The following is a 17,265-nucleotide window of genomic DNA, read 5'->3' as shown; positions in this document are numbered from 1 at the left end:
ACCACCTGTCCGTCGGATTTCCCAATCTTTTTCTAGTTTTCGCGCTTAAATGTTCACGTGGTTTCACGACCCCGCGATCACAATAGCAATCTTCATTTACACTTTGTACAGTTGAAACCACATTTCTGCATCAGTCGTTTTTATGGCGAGAATATTACCAAGGATTTTGCCCAGTAACAAAGTCCAAAACTTCTGTGTCGCCTACGCATTCAGCACGTAAGTCAGTTCGCCAGCGAGCGAGCTACCAATGAGGAATGTTTACAGTAGAAACAACAATAGGCGGCGTGGTGATGACATCATCAGGGTATTTCTGTTGGTAGAAAGCTCCTTTATCGCGCGAGGGGTGGTCAGCGTTGCTTCTATTCAAGACGATTTTGGGAGGGGTCTGCGCATGTTTCGGTGAGTCATCACAAAATACAATAATCAATAATTCAATAAATATTTCGCCGTCGATCTCTCTGTCATTGTAGACATGAATGTTTAAGGAGGGTAAAGATGATTAATGTTAAGTCACGTCATAAAATTTCACTTTGTGGGTAAAACATGAAAAGGAAGAAAAATGAAATTGCTGATGGGAGTTGAGAGAGAGAGAGAGAGGTCACTTTAGTATACGACATATTTTTTATTTCTTTATTTTTTTGTTTCTTTATTTTTTTATTTAGGTTTCATTTCCACATTAATAACTGCGTATGAAAAGAATTTACAAAGTAACGCATATACAATACAAGGTATACAAAACATGTACATAATATTAGATACGGTAGATAAAACAGTTATAACAATTTTATGCAATCATCATTAAATACAAACTGATGCTAACAATAATCTGGCATCTGCAGTAATGAGGAGGAAAGAACCTTGAAAGCATTATGCTTGTAATTAAGGTTCCCTTTACATAACACGTTTGTTTTTGTTTTATATATTATCTATAATATATAAAACAAAAAAACAAAACAAAAGAAGAACAACGGATGTGTGGTGCTGCCAACCAAGCAGTGTCAATAACGATGGTCTCCATCATGATGACCTTCTTAAGCATTTTCATACTGAAGAAGAAGTTTATGTTTCAAGGGATATTTAAAAGTTTAAATTTCAAAACCATAAAGCAAGAAGGGAAATTCTGAAAATACAATGACCTAAGTGTATAATCTATAAAGGTTCTAGTAATTAGTGTAGTAGATCTAGGCCGGTTTTCTTTATTAAACCCTCGATCATGAAAATTTTGCGTGGGGGTCTACAGAGTATTTTTAAATATATCGCATCACATTAATAAATTGTAACAAATCCCCATGGAGATCTGCTCACAATTTCCCTTTGTATAGTTGCATAATTACTCCAGAACGGGGACAACTCGCGTTCAAAAGCTAAGAGCCACCCCTATCACGGAATGAAATCGCCCTGTATCAATACCAATACCACACGTACACACCAGCAGCACCGTACTGACAGGTGTACTGGACTCAACATGGCCACTGCCACTGAACTGTTGTCGTTGACAACACCAAGCCATTTGTAAGGGCTCTGTATAGCTGTACACCGTACATGGATCCGGATCGTATGCACGGTATTTTCGTAACTCTATCCACCTCACATTTCCGGCTATTATGAGCTATAGCCGTGGTGTACGTACGAGCTGATCGGATTAAAAACAAAAAAAAATCAAGAGGGCCAGCCCGCTGCGGTAGCCAAGCAAGCGGCTACGTACACATTGTTCGTATAGATCTGTGTAGACTCTAGATCTACATGTAGACTGTGTCTGACTCTGAGACTGTAGTTAAACAACATAGATTTCTAGGTCTAGATCTGGGTCACACGATAAATGAGCAACTTTGACTTTTTACTAGTTAGCCTACACTCTACAGCACTTCCATTTTGTTTGTGAATTATGGACTGAGGTACGTGATAACATTAACAATCTTGCATTTTGGTGGTAAGTTTTCACTTTTTCTCTTAAACATTTTGATCTCGTCCTCAGAGTCAGAGATTGACTTAAATGTATAAAAATTTAGACTTAGAGAATCAAGTAGCATTAATTGCATCATCATGAGACATGACATGAGAGTTGAGACTTTAATTTTATAAATCTTAAGTTGGATCTAACTAGGCCTAATTCTAAGAGTAAGAAGAAAGTAGATCTAAGACTGACTCGAGGTCGAGGGCACAAATGCACTTTTGCACTGGGTGCCTATAGGGTCTAGTAAAAAAATGTGAAGCCAGCGAGTCTGCACATGCACAGGCCAAGTTTACTCTGAATCATGTTTGTCGGGACAGTTGATTTAATGTTTACCAGCATTTTTAAGAAAATCCTAGCTATCGCGGATGCCAGATACATGTAGCAATATGCATTCCCATGATGCATTAGGCCTCCAATACCTGAGCAATTTTTGTAGACACACTACCAATTACCTTCCAGTGATTCTATCATTACCAGATGTAGATCTACTGAAAAACTTGTATCTGTCATCCAAGTAATCCATCTTGCTTCTTCAATAATTTGATAGGTGTAGTGTGGGTGTATAATGTGCACATTGCTTCAAGGTGAGAACATACATGTACATGTAGTTCATGGCTTTGCTTCACGCCAAAATTTGTCAAGACTGGACACTTACACATGTCGACATGATCTTAACCAAAAAGACTGAGAAGAAAATTCAGGTCTAGATGGTATGATTAAGCCAGACTAAGACATTTATAGATCTCTAGTCTAGATCTATGCTGGTTTATTTTTCAGACATTTTTTACCATTTCATTTAAAATTTGTGTGTTTACCCCGACACAAGAACTAGCCCGTAATACCCTCATTTTAAAACTAATTAATATGTTTAAAGACTTAAATTACATAAAAATTAACAGAATTCTGCATATTTTTTTATTTGAATTCTTTCTACACAGGACTACATTGCTTCATGGGAATGGTGAAAAGATGGGACATTCAGAGCAATTGAGTGCTAGAACCTCCGTCCTCATCCAGAAATGAAATGCCTCATCAGTTATCTCGTTTATAGATCTTAGAGGAGAAAACCAGTGAAGATGACGGAGGATAAAACTCTCTTTGTGTATGATTACGTCAATCTGAAGAACAGGCAGCTTGTTCGAAAAAATGGCAAGGTACGAACAAGTACTGTTTATTAAAATTAAGATGATTAAAGTTATCATTTTGTATATGTAAATATTTTGTAGTTCAATATAATGATAATGGCTATTTATATAGCGCTGTTTTTCGCCAGGTTCTGACACTCAAGGTGCTCAACAAACAAATCGACTTAATCTAAAGTAAAAATACATAATGCAAAGAATTATACAAACAAGGGGTGAACAATCTTAAACACAGAATAATACTGTAAGTGAAAGTTTCATGTGTAAGTCAGTCATGATTGTATTAATTGACAATAAAGGGAAATTACTGGGGATTATTTAATTGGTTGAAATCATGTTGACCTACTGTAGTATCCTACTGGAAATTGCAAGCTCCCCTCTCATTTGCCCTGTAATTAGAAAAAAATTAAGAACTTTTTCAATCATACATTCCTAAATGCAAGTATGGCAAATATGTGTTTATACAACCCCTATATGAAACAAATCTATTCCATCATCAAAAGCTAAAAAAATAAAAGTTTATGAAATTTTCTGTACAGATCAAACTGGAAAGGAGTCCGCAAAATATGTCAGTGTTGCCAATTTGTGTTTCACTGATTCATAACTTTCATATTTGTTAATAGGATATTTTTCAAACTTTCACTTACCTGTATTTTTTTCTCTATTTTTTCTGCTTTTATTTTAAAGATGGGCTTCCTCTTTAAATGAGTTATTACTTATTACTGACATAATCATGCATAAATTTCACCTTTATTTTAATGTTTAATACAAGAATACATTACCAGCACTGATAGTATTTAGGGTGAGTAATGTTGATTGCATAATTATAAAGCTAGCAAAATTTCCCTTTATAAAAGCAGGCTACCCATTTTAAAAGTTCCCAACATTTTTCAGCACTCAAATGTGCACCTTTTAGAGCTTCTTCATCAATACATTCTAAAATAAATTGTGGTTAAGTCCCATTTGTCTACTAGCAGTACATGTACATACAGTACTTCATAGAAAGTTAAACAAATTGTGGCTAAATCTTGTTTGTCTACAAGCAGTATATGCACATACATTCATAGAAAATTATGTAAGAAAATAATAGTTTTTAACAAGCCTTTGAAGTGACAATACAAGACAAGCCTTGGTGCAGCGAAGTGATCACTGTGGCTTTTGTTTGGATTGAAAAGAGAATTTCTATTAACATGGCTGCTGCTATTGTTGTTGGAAAATCGTTATTTTGAGGTTTAAAATTAATCAATATCTGTGATCAGGTATATTGTGCAAACCTTGCTTCTGAAATGGCTGGTGATTGTTTACAACCCCTATTTTAGTAGAATAGTGAGAAAATGAGTCCTGTTTGGAGTATATGTACATGTATAGCATTGACTCGGTTCTCGTCTTTAATTTAAAATTTAAAAAATTCATTTGATGAGAAAGTAAAAAGCAGTTCAAATGAAAAAGCTTGCATTGTATGAAACATTGGACAAAACTTGCATAATGTAGCACAACATCAGGGAGGTGTTTCACAAAGATCCTAAGTCGAACTTATCTCTACGTTGGACTTAAAAGTTATGGAAAGCCATTAGCATCCTTGAAAATATTTTGTAAAAGATATTTTAAAAGCATAAAATGTTGATTCAAATCATTCATATTTTCTATTATCATGGGAGATTTCATGTTCTTGATGTGGAATTTATGGAAAGTCTAAAATACTTGTTTTTTCGCTTTTGAATATATTTTATTTTAAGGCTACAATTGGCTCTACATAACTTTTAAGTTCAACTTAGAGTTCAGTTAAGTTCGACTTAGAATCTTTGTGAAACACCCTCCTAGTCAAAATGCTATCAGTTATATGTAGAAAGCTGAAAATCGCTGGAGATGGTTTCGGAATAAGCAGTACAAACCATTGGACTTTGTACTCATTATTTCTGTTTTCTTCTTTATACCGGTAATTGAATGTAAATCAATTTTCATCAGCATCATTATTGAATGATTATTATCATCTTAATAATAGTTATCCTTATTACAATATTACTAGACGACTTTATTAATCATTAATACTAGTCTGGTTTTATTGCCATTTTTATCATAACTGTTATTTTCATAATTGATTATGGTATGTTAGTATTACCGGTAGTGATAGTTTTCATCGTCACTACAACAACAATGTTGCCCACAAAGTTAAAATACTTTTTTCTTAACCTCTTCTCATTAGGTGATTGTGACAATTTTTATGCCTCCGCCACCGAAGGTGGTGCCGGAGGCATCATGTTTTCGGGTTGTCCGTCCGTACGTCCGTCCGTCCGTACGTCCGTCCGTCCGTCCCGTTTGACCGTTATCACAATATCTCAAGAACCATTTAAGATTTAAACTTAAGACTCGGGAATAGTATTTATCACCATAGGAAGACGATCTGATTAGATTTTGGAGTACGTAGGTCAAAGGTCACAGGTCACAGAGGTCAACTTATGAAATTCCTTGTATTGAGTTTGTTAGCGCGATATCTCAAGAACCATTTGAGATTTAAACTTCAAACTTAAGGATAGTATGTATCACCATAGGAAGACGATCTGATTAGATTTTGGAGCACGTATGTCAAAGGTCAAGGGTCACAGAGGTCAACTTATGAAATTCCATACATTGAGATTGTTATCATGATATCTCAAGAACCACTGGAGATTTAAACTTCAAACTTAGTGATAGTGTGTATTACTATAGGAAAACAATCTGATTACATTTTGGAGCACGTAGGTCAAAGGTCAAGGGTCATAGAGGTCAACTTATGAAATTCCATACATTGAGATTGTTATCATGATATCTCAAGAACCACTGGAGATGTAAAAACTTCAAACTTAAGGATAGTATGTATCACCATAGGAAGACGATCTGATTAGATTTTGGAGCACGTAGGTCAAAGGTCAAGGGTCACAGAGGTCAACTTATAAAATTCCATACATTGAGATTGTTATCATAATATCTCAAGAACCACTGGAGATTTAAACTTCAAACTTAATGATAGTGTGTGTCACCATAGGAAGACAATCTGATTAGATTTTGGAGCACGTAGGTCAAAGGTCAAGGGTCACAGAGGTCAACTTATGAAATTCCATACATTGAGATCGTTATCGCGATATCTCAAGAACCACTGGAGAATTTTCACTTCAAACTTAATGATAGTATGTATCACCATATCATAATATCTCAAGAACCACTGGAGATTTAAACTTCAAACTTAATGATAGTGTGTATCACCATAGGAAGACAATCTGATTAGATTTTGGAGCACGTAGGTCAAAGGTCAAGGGTCACAGAGGTCAACTTATGAAATTCCATACATTGAGATTGTTATCATGATATCTCAAGAACCACTGGAGATTTAAACTCCAAACTTGTTTAAATTGCTCTATGGCGGAGGCATCATTTTCGACTGCGCGCAGTCAAAATTCCATCTAGTTTATCTTAGAACTTTGAAGATTAATTTAAAGAGGCACAGAGATTGATCAGTAATGTTCTGAGAAAATAATAAATGTTATGTATTAACAATAAACAAATATTTTCTGAATCCCTTCATGAAAAGCTAAATACAAAAATTATTCCAACATTATGGGCGACAGCGTATCTAAATAACATGATCATTATTATCATTATTATTTTCATCATCTTCAGAAACGTAGCCTGGGTGACGTGAACAGCAAGTATCGTTACCATGCCCCTCAGCAGACGCAGAGCGTGATGGGCTCGCTCATCAGTCTGGACTTCCCCGAGACCAGGGCCATCAACACCAAGTCAGCCGATGCCATCATCTCAGACCAGAGCCAACAGATCAGGAACACCTACCGCAAGACGTTCAGGTACGGGAGAAAGCATCATTGTCTTGCTTTCGTAGAACTCTAAATATCAGAAATGTTAATAGAATAATTGTTTTTAACTTTGAACCGAGGTTATTTTGTAAATAGTATGTTATGTTGAAACCACAACCTAGCATGCTATCAGACCATGGGTTGCTTTCAGTAGAATTAATTGTACAGTCATAGAAAACAGCATGTAGCCTTATGATTTTATGAAATAAATGTAATTTTAATAGTGCAAAAAGGGGGGGGGGGGGTACTGTTCCTTGACACCATCATATATTACCCCCCCCCCCCTCCTCCCCAATGACTAACCAATTAAAGCTATCTGAAACTAAGGGAGAAAATAAAGCATAGGCTTTAAAAAAGAGGGAAACTTCTGATAATTGATTTGAATTAGTATGTATCTCTCATAACATATTCTGTGCCTTTTGCAATCTTACGTTTGTCTTACAAGATGTTCAAAAAGGAATCTTTCAAATGTTTCAAATGAATGAGAAATTGAGCAATCTGGTGGTGTACTGGCCCAGGTATAGACATGTGCGAGACTAGCTCCCACCCGCCCCCCCCCCCACTCAGTGTTATTTAGGGTATGCGCATGCATGTTCCCTCCCTTTGAAAGCCCCCCCCCCCCCAAGTCTGGTGTGTAAAGTCGATACAGGCCGGATTTTTGTGTATTATACGGGTCAGACTTTGTTGCATGAAAATTACCCCTATACCAGAGATTTTGGGAACACGAATGCGGTCCCTTCGACCCCAGAGTGGGGGGGGGGCAGGAAGCTAGCTGCAGGTGTCAGTGTTTGATTGACATAATGTTTGGCCTTCAGTAGAATGCCTTCTAAGTAAAAGAATGCACCACAAAAACCACAAGGACTTTAGATGGTTTCAGGTGCAGCTGAAAAACATAAACGAAAATACAAAAACAAATTAAAAAAAAAAAAAATTCTTGATTGACATGTACATGTATATTCCTTATTGGTTAATTAAATGTCTTATATTTTGTTTTAGACATTTCATTGATTATTTAGTGAGCATTGATGTAGTAACAAAAGACTTGTATACATGCAAATGTAGGCCTTATTGTTAAAATGTGATGAAGGTAATAGCAAAAAGTATGTTTGTCAGATATATCTGTATACTGATATTAGGTGTACCCATCTAAAAAGCTCAGTTCCAAATTTATTTATTGTTTAGTTTCAAATAATGTTGGCATGACATGTTTATTATCTGATAAATAGTCTATTCAGCTGTACTTTCTCTATTGCATTTCTGAAGGGTGAGCCATGGCTCTTTGTCGACATACATATACATGTCATTTGAAGACTGAACAATAGATGGCAGTATTTATGTGTAGTGACAGAATAGCTTTGACTAGATACGTTCTGAACTTTAATGATATCATCTCTCTTGTTGTATGTGCTAGGGCATCAACGCTGGATGCATGGAGTAAACCTGAGCCATCCCTTGATAACAGACCTTATAGCAGTTTAGGTACGTGTGATTTGCATCATGCTTCATGGCGAGCAGTATGAAAAAATATCAACTTCAATTTCTCTCTTTGTATTTTAACTCTTTTTCATTACCGGTACCCATCATTGGTTCTAGTTGCAACTCTCTATGTTAATATCTCTCTCTCTCTCTCTCTCCCTCTCTTTTATTAAATCTTTTGTATATGCCACACAAATTATCTCCCTGTTCCACACTGTATTTATCATGGAATAGATATAGCTGCACGATTATTCAACTGTTTCCAGGGTACGACCAATCTGTATATACAGGTATTGAAAGGATTGTCATGCATTACCACCTTGAACATGTACATGTATGTCTCACTGTATCTTTTGGTCTCTTACTCCCTCTTTCTCTCACTCTCCCTATGTTCCCTCTCTCTCTCTCTCTCTCTCTCTCTCTTCTCTCTCTCTCTCTCTCTCTCTCTCTCTCTCCCCCTCTCTCTCTCTCTCTCTCTCTCTCTCTCCCTCTCTGTCTCCCTTGTCCCTTCCCCCCTCTTTCTCTCTCTCTCTCTCTCTCCCCTTCTTTTCTCTCTTTCTCCCTCCCTCCCTGCACTCTAATGCCTACTATATAATAATAATAATAATAATAATAATAATAATTGATTCTTATTGAGCACTACTACAAACAAACTGATCAGAGTGCTATACAACAGAAAAGAAACATACACATCATAACAATTAAACAAGGAACAGTAATCAAGATATTATGAACAAAAAGAAAATTTAGCTACTCAAAATGTACATTATGGATTCACGATGGAAAGAGTTAGGTTTTAAGTTTCTTATATCACCTCTTTTGCCTTTGATTCTCCTCATATTGTTAATGTTTATCATTTTAACATTATTACTGGTAACACTGAAAGAAAAGGAATTAATTAGACTGATGGATTTCTTTTAAAAACAAATTGTTTCCAGTTTGAGAGTGTCATGAATTTTAAATAATGTAAATGTTTTTTCTTCTATTTATTCAGAAAATCGACCCCAGACTGCCCCTGACTTATTGCAAGATCTACAGCCACAGGTTAATAATAATAGAATAGACAACAACAACAGCAGGCCTCACACGACAGGTAATAACATGACTGCAAAACATATCTTAACTTAGTCCGACCAACAAGGCCAATAAGGACAACCAAAAAAAGATGTTGTAATTGCCCTTTAGATGCCAAAACATGGACCAGTCGGAAATCTTTCCTCTTTTTTTTTTTTTTTTTTTTTTTTACTCCCTCTTTGGGCTTATATTTTTCAGTTTTCTAAAAAACAGTAAAAAAAAAAATGTAAAAGCCGACCATAGATTTCAAGATTTTTGGGTCAGTCACAAAGGGCAATACAACATTTTTTTTTTAGGCTTAAGTTTGTTCTTTTCATAGTATCTTTTCTTAACCTTTGATTTTACGAAAATTTATTTTAAATTTATTTTTTGCTTTAATATTGTACTGAATTTTATCTCCATTTCTAATACCGGTATATGATTAGGCTTAGTATGGTTGCAGTTTTTTTGTTGCTATTAATCAACTTCTTTGTCCGTTGGGATACCATATAGCATTTTTTCATTAGTGATATATAGGTCATATTGATTTTATGACAAAGTGCTGTTTCCCCTGTCTTGCGTTGATTTTAGTTTCTGAGCAGAGAAAATATTTTCTAATTTCCTTTTTTTCCTACCGGTAGTTAAATGTTTACCCTTTTTTTGTACAGGATTATCTTGAATTGAAAATCCAAATTTAACTTTTTCGCTGCATACGATGTAGACTGGCTGAGCAAGTAAGTGATTTTTAAAAGATAGCATTGAACAAGGACCTAATAAAGTTTTCACCAGAGGAAAATACATGAGGTGAACCCTTAATTTCTCTCACATGGAAGATAAAAAGTTTCTTTATGGCTCTATTTTCAGAGATGCCAACCAGTACGATTAAATCGTATTTAGTACGATAATAAGAGTGAAATACAATCTTAAAATCTTAAAATACGATTATTCCAACAACAAACAAAAAAACTTTTTTGTTAAACCCATATAAACAGCGTAATCACATTAAAAAACATGTACAAGTAAACCCCTGCAACCCCAACTAAAACTTTGCTTTACAATTTTCTGATTAAATTTTGATGAAAGAGCAAACATTTTACTTGACCGTACTTACCAGGAAAACATTTTTCTGAAATTTTACTGGCCCGGGCCGACGGGCCAGTGGTAGTGTCGATTTTTCAGGTTTTGGGGGATACTCGGTCTGTTTTATTGTGTCAAGAGGTTGGCATCTCTGTATCCTAAGCTATTCTTCTATTTCGTATTATTACCTAGTCCTCTCTGATATACAAACTAGGAAATTTTCCTCCAGTCACAGAATGATTTAAACATTTGTATATGTACATCCCCCCCCCCCCCCCCCCCACACACCCCTAGGGAACCGCACCCCGTCCCGGAAGCCTCCCCACCCATCCGGCTTCATGGTGGTCAAGATGAAACCCGACGGTTCGGTCAAGAACATGGGCTTCAAGAGCGTGACCCAAGAGATACGAGAGTGGTGGGAGGAGGATGATAAGAGACAACGGGACAAAGCACGCAAGGCACAAAGCCAGAACTCGAAGCGCTACGACTCGTTTGCAGGGCAGTGGCTCAGCTTTGCAGGAGAGAACGAGGAATCCGAAGGAGTCATAGAGGCGTTCACAGGTGAGAGCTTGGGTAAAGTGTACATGGAGAAGAAGGGGTGGGTGTATGATGAGGAGCGGGAATTTGTGCCAACCGCACAATATACGATTTGACTGCAATCCAACCGTGAAAGAATTTGCAATATTTTTGCATATGATGTGGACATTCAAACGTCCAAGTTCTTAATGATCAAGGATCTGAAATCTGATACCATGAATCAAATTAAAAATTTCAGTGGTTTTCAAGCTTCCTTGGAGGAGAAAAAATGCTGAATCAACTTGGATTCGTAGTGATGTCAGACCCCTAGTGTGATTGTGTACGATTTGAAGCTGGTTCGGCTTTTATTTCTTTACAGTTGTCTTTCGATCAAGTTTCAACAAGGTACCTGACAAGATTTGTTTCTTAAAATGCCATGTGACTTGGTGAGAGCTCCTGGAGCCCAAACCAGGAGAATCATTTTCAAAGTACTTTTGAAGCAAATAGGACTGTCATATCAAGATGTAATTTGTGCTATATAGTGGAACATACTGCTTCTACATGTAAGATTTCTAACATTTTTAAAGCCATCTTGCAAGATGAATACAATATATTGTAGAGGTGCGATGGCTCAGTGGTAGAGCAGTGGTCCCGAAACCAAGTCGATGTGCTAGTGCCCTTTGGTAAAGCAGTAATCATCATTACCAAGTCCCTTGGAGAGGCTTTAAAGCTGTCGGTCCCCTTGTTGCTTATTTACAAGCATACACATGCTTTTTTAATTAGCAGTCAGCTTAAACAAACAACTTATTTAATTTGTATATTTTTGTATTTCATTCTGAGTTTCAGGCAAAGTCGCCAAGGATGAGTTTTACAACATCGAGAGCCGAGTCGGAGCCAGCGTAGCCACCCAACTGAAGAATGGCAACAAGGTCAGGGTAGGGGTCAACGGCACTCTCCAGTCCAACAGTCTCAGGGTCAAGAAGTGGAAGAATGACCCAGAGATGTAAGTTTGACCTTTTTTATTTCAGGGCCCCGTCTTACAAAGAGATCGTATCAATCGCAACTATGTACATTAGAGATAAGGAGACTGCAAACTTGTGATTGATTGGATCAATTGCAACCATTTGTAAAACAGGGCCCTGATCTAAAGTAATCACTCCCCTTCTAGTATGTGCACCTACTCAAAATACATGAATATTTTATTTCTGTTGAACAAAGCAAGTCTTTCAACAACTCCATGTATCCCAAAGATTCTACAAATGTAACCCCCAAAACAGGGATTCTTGAATGACAGCTTGCAAAACAGTATCAAGCAATTAATCATCAGGTTTGCCACATATCATGAGGAAAAGAAATTGAGCCTGTGGTTGTCCTTCAAACGTAGATCCAATGAAAAATATGACAGTAGCACAGAATCATTTAATGCAAACACAAGATTATTAAAATGCATTTATATGTCCTTGCATTTTTTTTCATCTCCTTGTTCTTTCCTACCCTTCCAGCAAGGATAAGACCGTTGAAGACATCTTTAGGGAAGCCCGAGCCAAGGCACCAAGTCCAGCGCCCTTCAGGAAAGAAAGGGAAGGCAAGACCAGGACCAGAGCAGTGGAGGACCTGGTCCCGCTGTCCTGGACAGACCAGGTTGCCAAGCCTAACGTAAAGGTCCTGGGACTCTGCGAAGCAACTAGTCCACCTGCACGAGCTGTAAGTTGAACATTACATTTTGTCTTTCTCCCTTAATCATGAGTTAAATGCTATTCATTAATATGATGAAACAATGACCACTTTTTTTGATGCAGTAATGAAATGGATGATTTTACATGCTCAGTCACCATTCTAGTTATGATAGTGTTTTTAACCGGGAATGCTGAAAAGCAAGTAAATACATTTAGAGAATCTATGTTGTATCCCAGGGAGCTAATAGGCCATGGAAGAATAATTCTTTGCCCACATGGGTATAAGGTGCGTATATGATACAAAGACCATGAATGGTAATTCTGGTGTCCATTAGGAGTGTTCTCATCACGAGCAGATATATATAGAATACTGTAATATTGTGAAGTTCTTTGGGAGCTTGAAGTCTCGCTTCACAATGATTGCAGGGCCCTCAGGGAGAACAGTATTTATACTGATGAGGGCTACCCTGGGTAAATGAGACATATTTGTATCATTATAATTATCATCATTATCATCTTCATCATCATCATCATCATTATCAGCATTATCATCATCATCATCATTATCATTATTATTAATATCGTTAGTAGTAGTAATATTATGTCCCCTCGCCGACGAAGTCGGAGGGGATATAGTAACGCTACCGTCCGTCCGTCCGTCCTTCCGTCCGTACGTACCGACATAGCCTCATTAAATATGCAAAAACACCTAATTATATATGTGAAAATGTGGTTAACTTCCTTGCCTAGTAATATAATAGTATAGTCCAATGGAGGTAACTTGTTCTGACGTATATAGGCCATTTGTACCCTGCGAGGGGATGCTACGCTTTGCGTTGACTTGTTATTATTGTTATCATTATTGTTATTATCGTTTCTTTATCATTATCATCATAATCTGTTCCTCCTTGAAGGATCTCTCTGAACGTCACCCTGTGGTTTTCCATCCCCTGATGAAAGATGGCAGCAAACCGCAGCGTAGCATCAATCTGGGGAAGTACCGCATCAACCAACAAAGCAGGTCGAAGATCGGTATCGACGGTGCCGAAAGCCTCAACAACAGGATCACCCACGTTACTATTGACCAGGTAATGTCGGATGAAATGGCTATTTGTATTATGTGAGGAGGGCACTGGCAAAAGAATACTTGTAACAGGGGAAAATTAAGGATCACCTTAATTTGCACCCAAAAATCTTAAAAGAACATATGTCCAGTAAATATGACATGTAACACCAGTTTTGGAATAAAGTAACCCTGGAAAAATGCCATAGCATACACTATGAACATATACAGTTCCTCAGGTAGACAAAGGAACATCCCTTCACTGCTATTATGTAAAAATGTATAGAACAGGTGTCACATGCATATTCACCTTTTTACATAATATCAGTAAAGGGATGTTCCTTTGTCTACCCGAGGAACTGTATATTTTGTCCGCTTTCTTTGTCAGTCATATTCATAGTGATAGATCCTAGCTTGAACCAAATGTTTTGTGTGAGATTGTTGGGGAGGGGGATGTGCATATGGAAAATCGATTGCCGTTATGCACCATGATGTCAGTATGGGGAGTAGATTATAAGCAAGAGTTTTATGTTAAAATGTGTATAGAGAATTGGTCTTTTGACAGAGAGACCACAAATGTAAATCCAAGTCACATGGGACTACCCTTTGGTAAATATATTTCCCTGTTTATTTCTAAAACTATGCTGAGGACATTATAATCTTTCTTGTTCTGTACATGGAACAGCCATGAGAAGACCTTCAGTGGGCTTGCATTTTATTATACCTAATGTTAGTGTCGGTGTATTTGTGCATTAAATCAAGTTTTGACGATAACGTGCACCAGTTATTCAAATTCAACTGATTTTGCATTTTGCTTCGGATTATTTCTTTGATTACAGATTGACAGAGCTGATAGCGAGTACAGAGAGTTAACAGATGCAGACTATGAGAATCTCCTGAAGGAAAAGCTACGATCAGTCAGCATGGAAGCGGAGTCGGAGGAGAATGAGGAGGACGATGCGATCTTGGAAAGTGTCGGTCCACGAAGGACCGCTGAAGATCTGCGGGAGGCATCCGCGTACAGCATAGGCAAGGAGAGTGACATGTCTGGACTTACTGTAGACAAGCCTGCCACAGTTCGATCCCAAGGATCTGCAGATTTGATGGGTGCAACCCAGCACGGCTCCCGTCCCGAGAGGCCGTACGTCCGTCAGGTCGCGAGTGCGATGCCCGGTACGAGACAGGCACGTTCTAATGACGCGCAATTGAGTGCGCCACCTAGGAGCATGATCAGATCGGCAGGATCGCAGAGGATACAACCACCTATGGACACTACCGGTCAGAGATTGGGAGCCAGATCTGCTGGATCACAGAGGGCACTGTCCAGTGCCTCCAGCAGAATTAAGTACTCATTTGACCAGAAGGTGACACCAAGGACTGCCCAAAGTCCGAGACCTAACCTCGCCAGACCCGGACACCTACCTCGCTCCAAGGTGTCCAGTATCAGCACAGGTCCACAAGAAGGTGATTCGGAGTACATCAAGTTCTCACAGCAGATCTTGAAACCGGGTGAAGGCCAGGGCCATGATCCTGGTATGAATGCCATACACCAGTTCCACGACTTGACTTACGGACAATTTGAAAGCATGAGAAATACGTCCATAAGTAGCATGGATGATGGGGGATCCGTGGACAGCATGAACGTGCATCGAGGAGATCCTCGCCAGGAGAAAGCCCACTATCACGAAGATGGCACCAAGTGCACCTGTTCAGCTGAAGCCAAGCGTGTCATGTCTGCCGCACTCTCAGCCATGACACGTGTCTCTGGGGATCACTCGGTCATCAACATTCCGACAGCTCCGATGACTCCATCTGATTCAGACAGAAACTCTTTATCAGACATGGATCCTCTGTCCTCAACGTCCTCATTCCACAGAGCGTCTTTGGGCGAGGAAGATTGGAAGGAATCGTCCTTTGATCAGAGCGGTTACCATGCCCCTGAATACCAACACCAAGGAACTGAAGGGGATTCCCCCACACCATCCAAGGAGATGGTCATCAACAGACACGATGGTCTCGATTCTCTCGGGATCACACCCCCTCGCTCGGCCGGCAAGAAGCGCACCGTCAAGTTCTCTGACGAGATCGAGGAGCCGTTCGTCCCGTACACCTCGCCGATCTCCACCCCGCGTGATCCTCAACATCCAGGCTCCGCAGAGGGCAGTCTTCACTCTGGTGAATTTGTTCACTCTGACAACCGCCCTGATCTCACAGCTTCCAGCATGATGTCGGGAGAGGCTTCGGGAGAGTTGAGCGTACTGAGAGCCAAGATCAAGGCAGATTTGCAGAAAACTCAGGCTGAAACCGAACAAGATCTTAGAGGGATGAAATCACCAGCACCTGGCGTTTGATCAGGGGGGCGTTTAACAAAACTTGTCATCAGTGACAAATGACAGCTTTTGTTATAAGCTACTGAAATCCTTGCTTCTAATTGGTTGTCAACAGATTTGTCACTGATTTCTGTCATTTGTCATTGAAAAAAGGCTTTGTGAAATGGGTCCCTGATGGTACCTTGTTGCCAGTTTTCCTGGTTTATACCTGATTTCTGGCCCTGACATCTCTCAGCTTTCTCAGGCTTTTCATGTTGTTCAAAACATATGGCTCCTACATGTATTTCTTGCTTTTCAGGGGCTCTTTGGTTAAAACCAGCTACTGTAGAACTCTGAAAAGAGTTGAAAGAAATCTTTGTTGTAGACTTATAACATTTCTGGCAAGTTTCTATCAATACCTTTCATAACCATGTGTAACACGAGTTTAAAGATCGAGTGGTGCAAGCGAGATTGTATGGGAAGAAGAATGTGTATTGAAAGGTTGTATTGGGTAAATGCTACATCACTTTATACAGTCCCTTTAGACGAGTGCAGAAGATCAAACTGGGTCCTTTATCTATATTTTGTATAGCAAGATTCTAGGCCTCTGATTGGTCAAAACCCCAGGCATGAAATTTGCTACTGGCTGCCGGGCGGTATAGGTTTAAACAAATATTAACCTGGAATAGTTTTACTCGAGTGTACAATCCGAGGATGCAATGGTTACGCATGAAGATAACAAGAGGTACACTTAGAGAGACATGCGCATTGGTCTTATTAAACAGGTAAATTTCTTTGACTTTACAAATATTTCTTTTTAAATGGCATATTTCGTTGAATTACATTTTTTTTCAGATGCGGTATATAAAACATATATTAAATGCTTAATTATTTGGGTCACGCTTTATTACTATAACTGTTCAGTGATCTGGAGACTGCACTGTACCCCTCGACTATGTCTCGGGGAACAGTACAGTTTGGATATTACTTTGGGCAGTAGTTTTAACCGTGTCCCTCAGAGCATTCAATATTTGTGAACTAATAATAAACAGATTAGTATTTTGGAGAGTGATTTGTTGGAATGATGATATATGTCTCATTGTCCATGCTAATCTGTTACTAAATTCGGTGTAAAAATTACCTTTTTGCAA

General features: G+C 38.4%; 1 protein-coding gene across 3 annotated transcripts; it reads left to right on the top strand.

Moving 5' to 3' along the window:
* Positions 1–4: 4 nt before the first annotated feature.
* Positions 5–17,265, top strand: LOC100891212. Of its 3 annotated transcripts, none has more exons than XM_030996087.1 (10): positions 5–399; positions 2,893–3,108; positions 6,751–6,935; positions 8,356–8,423; positions 9,415–9,513; positions 10,845–11,111; positions 11,913–12,069; positions 12,569–12,770; positions 13,657–13,830; positions 14,645–17,265. In XM_030996087.1, the coding sequence occupies exons 2-10, from the start codon at positions 3,031–3,033 to the stop codon at positions 16,154–16,156; spliced, it is 2,742 nt and encodes a 913-aa protein (XP_030851947.1). In that variant the 5' UTR covers positions 5–399; positions 2,893–3,030; the 3' UTR covers positions 16,157–17,265. The 3 variants fall into 3 exon arrangements, with proteins under 3 accessions (XP_030851947.1, XP_030851946.1, XP_030851945.1); XM_030996086.1 differs by lacking the exon at positions 5–399 and adding an exon at positions 1,423–1,895; XM_030996085.1 differs by lacking the exon at positions 5–399 and adding an exon at positions 1,423–1,930.

Source organism: Strongylocentrotus purpuratus, unplaced genomic scaffold (assembly GCF_000002235.5).
Source record: "Strongylocentrotus purpuratus isolate Spur 01 unplaced genomic scaffold, Spur_5.0 spur5_scaffold_3, whole genome shotgun sequence".
Classification (NCBI taxonomy): Eukaryota; Metazoa; Echinodermata; class Echinoidea; order Camarodonta; family Strongylocentrotidae; genus Strongylocentrotus; species Strongylocentrotus purpuratus.
The sequence above is the reverse complement of the archived record's forward strand: the minus strand, read 5'-3'. Positions and strand labels throughout refer to the sequence as shown.

Excerpts from the sequence above, each read along its gene's own strand:
- LOC100891212 (XM_030996087.1), top strand. The coding sequence starts at position 3,031 with ATGACGGAGGATAAAACTCTCTTTGTGTATGATTACGTCAATCTGAAG. Across the intron at positions 8,424-9,414 it reads CAGACCTTATAGCAGTTTAG|AAAATCGACCCCAGACTGCC; the intron begins GTACGTGTGATT and ends CTATTTATTCAG. Across the intron at positions 9,514-10,844 it reads CAGCAGGCCTCACACGACAG|GGAACCGCACCCCGTCCCGG; the intron begins GTAATAACATGA and ends ACACACCCCTAG.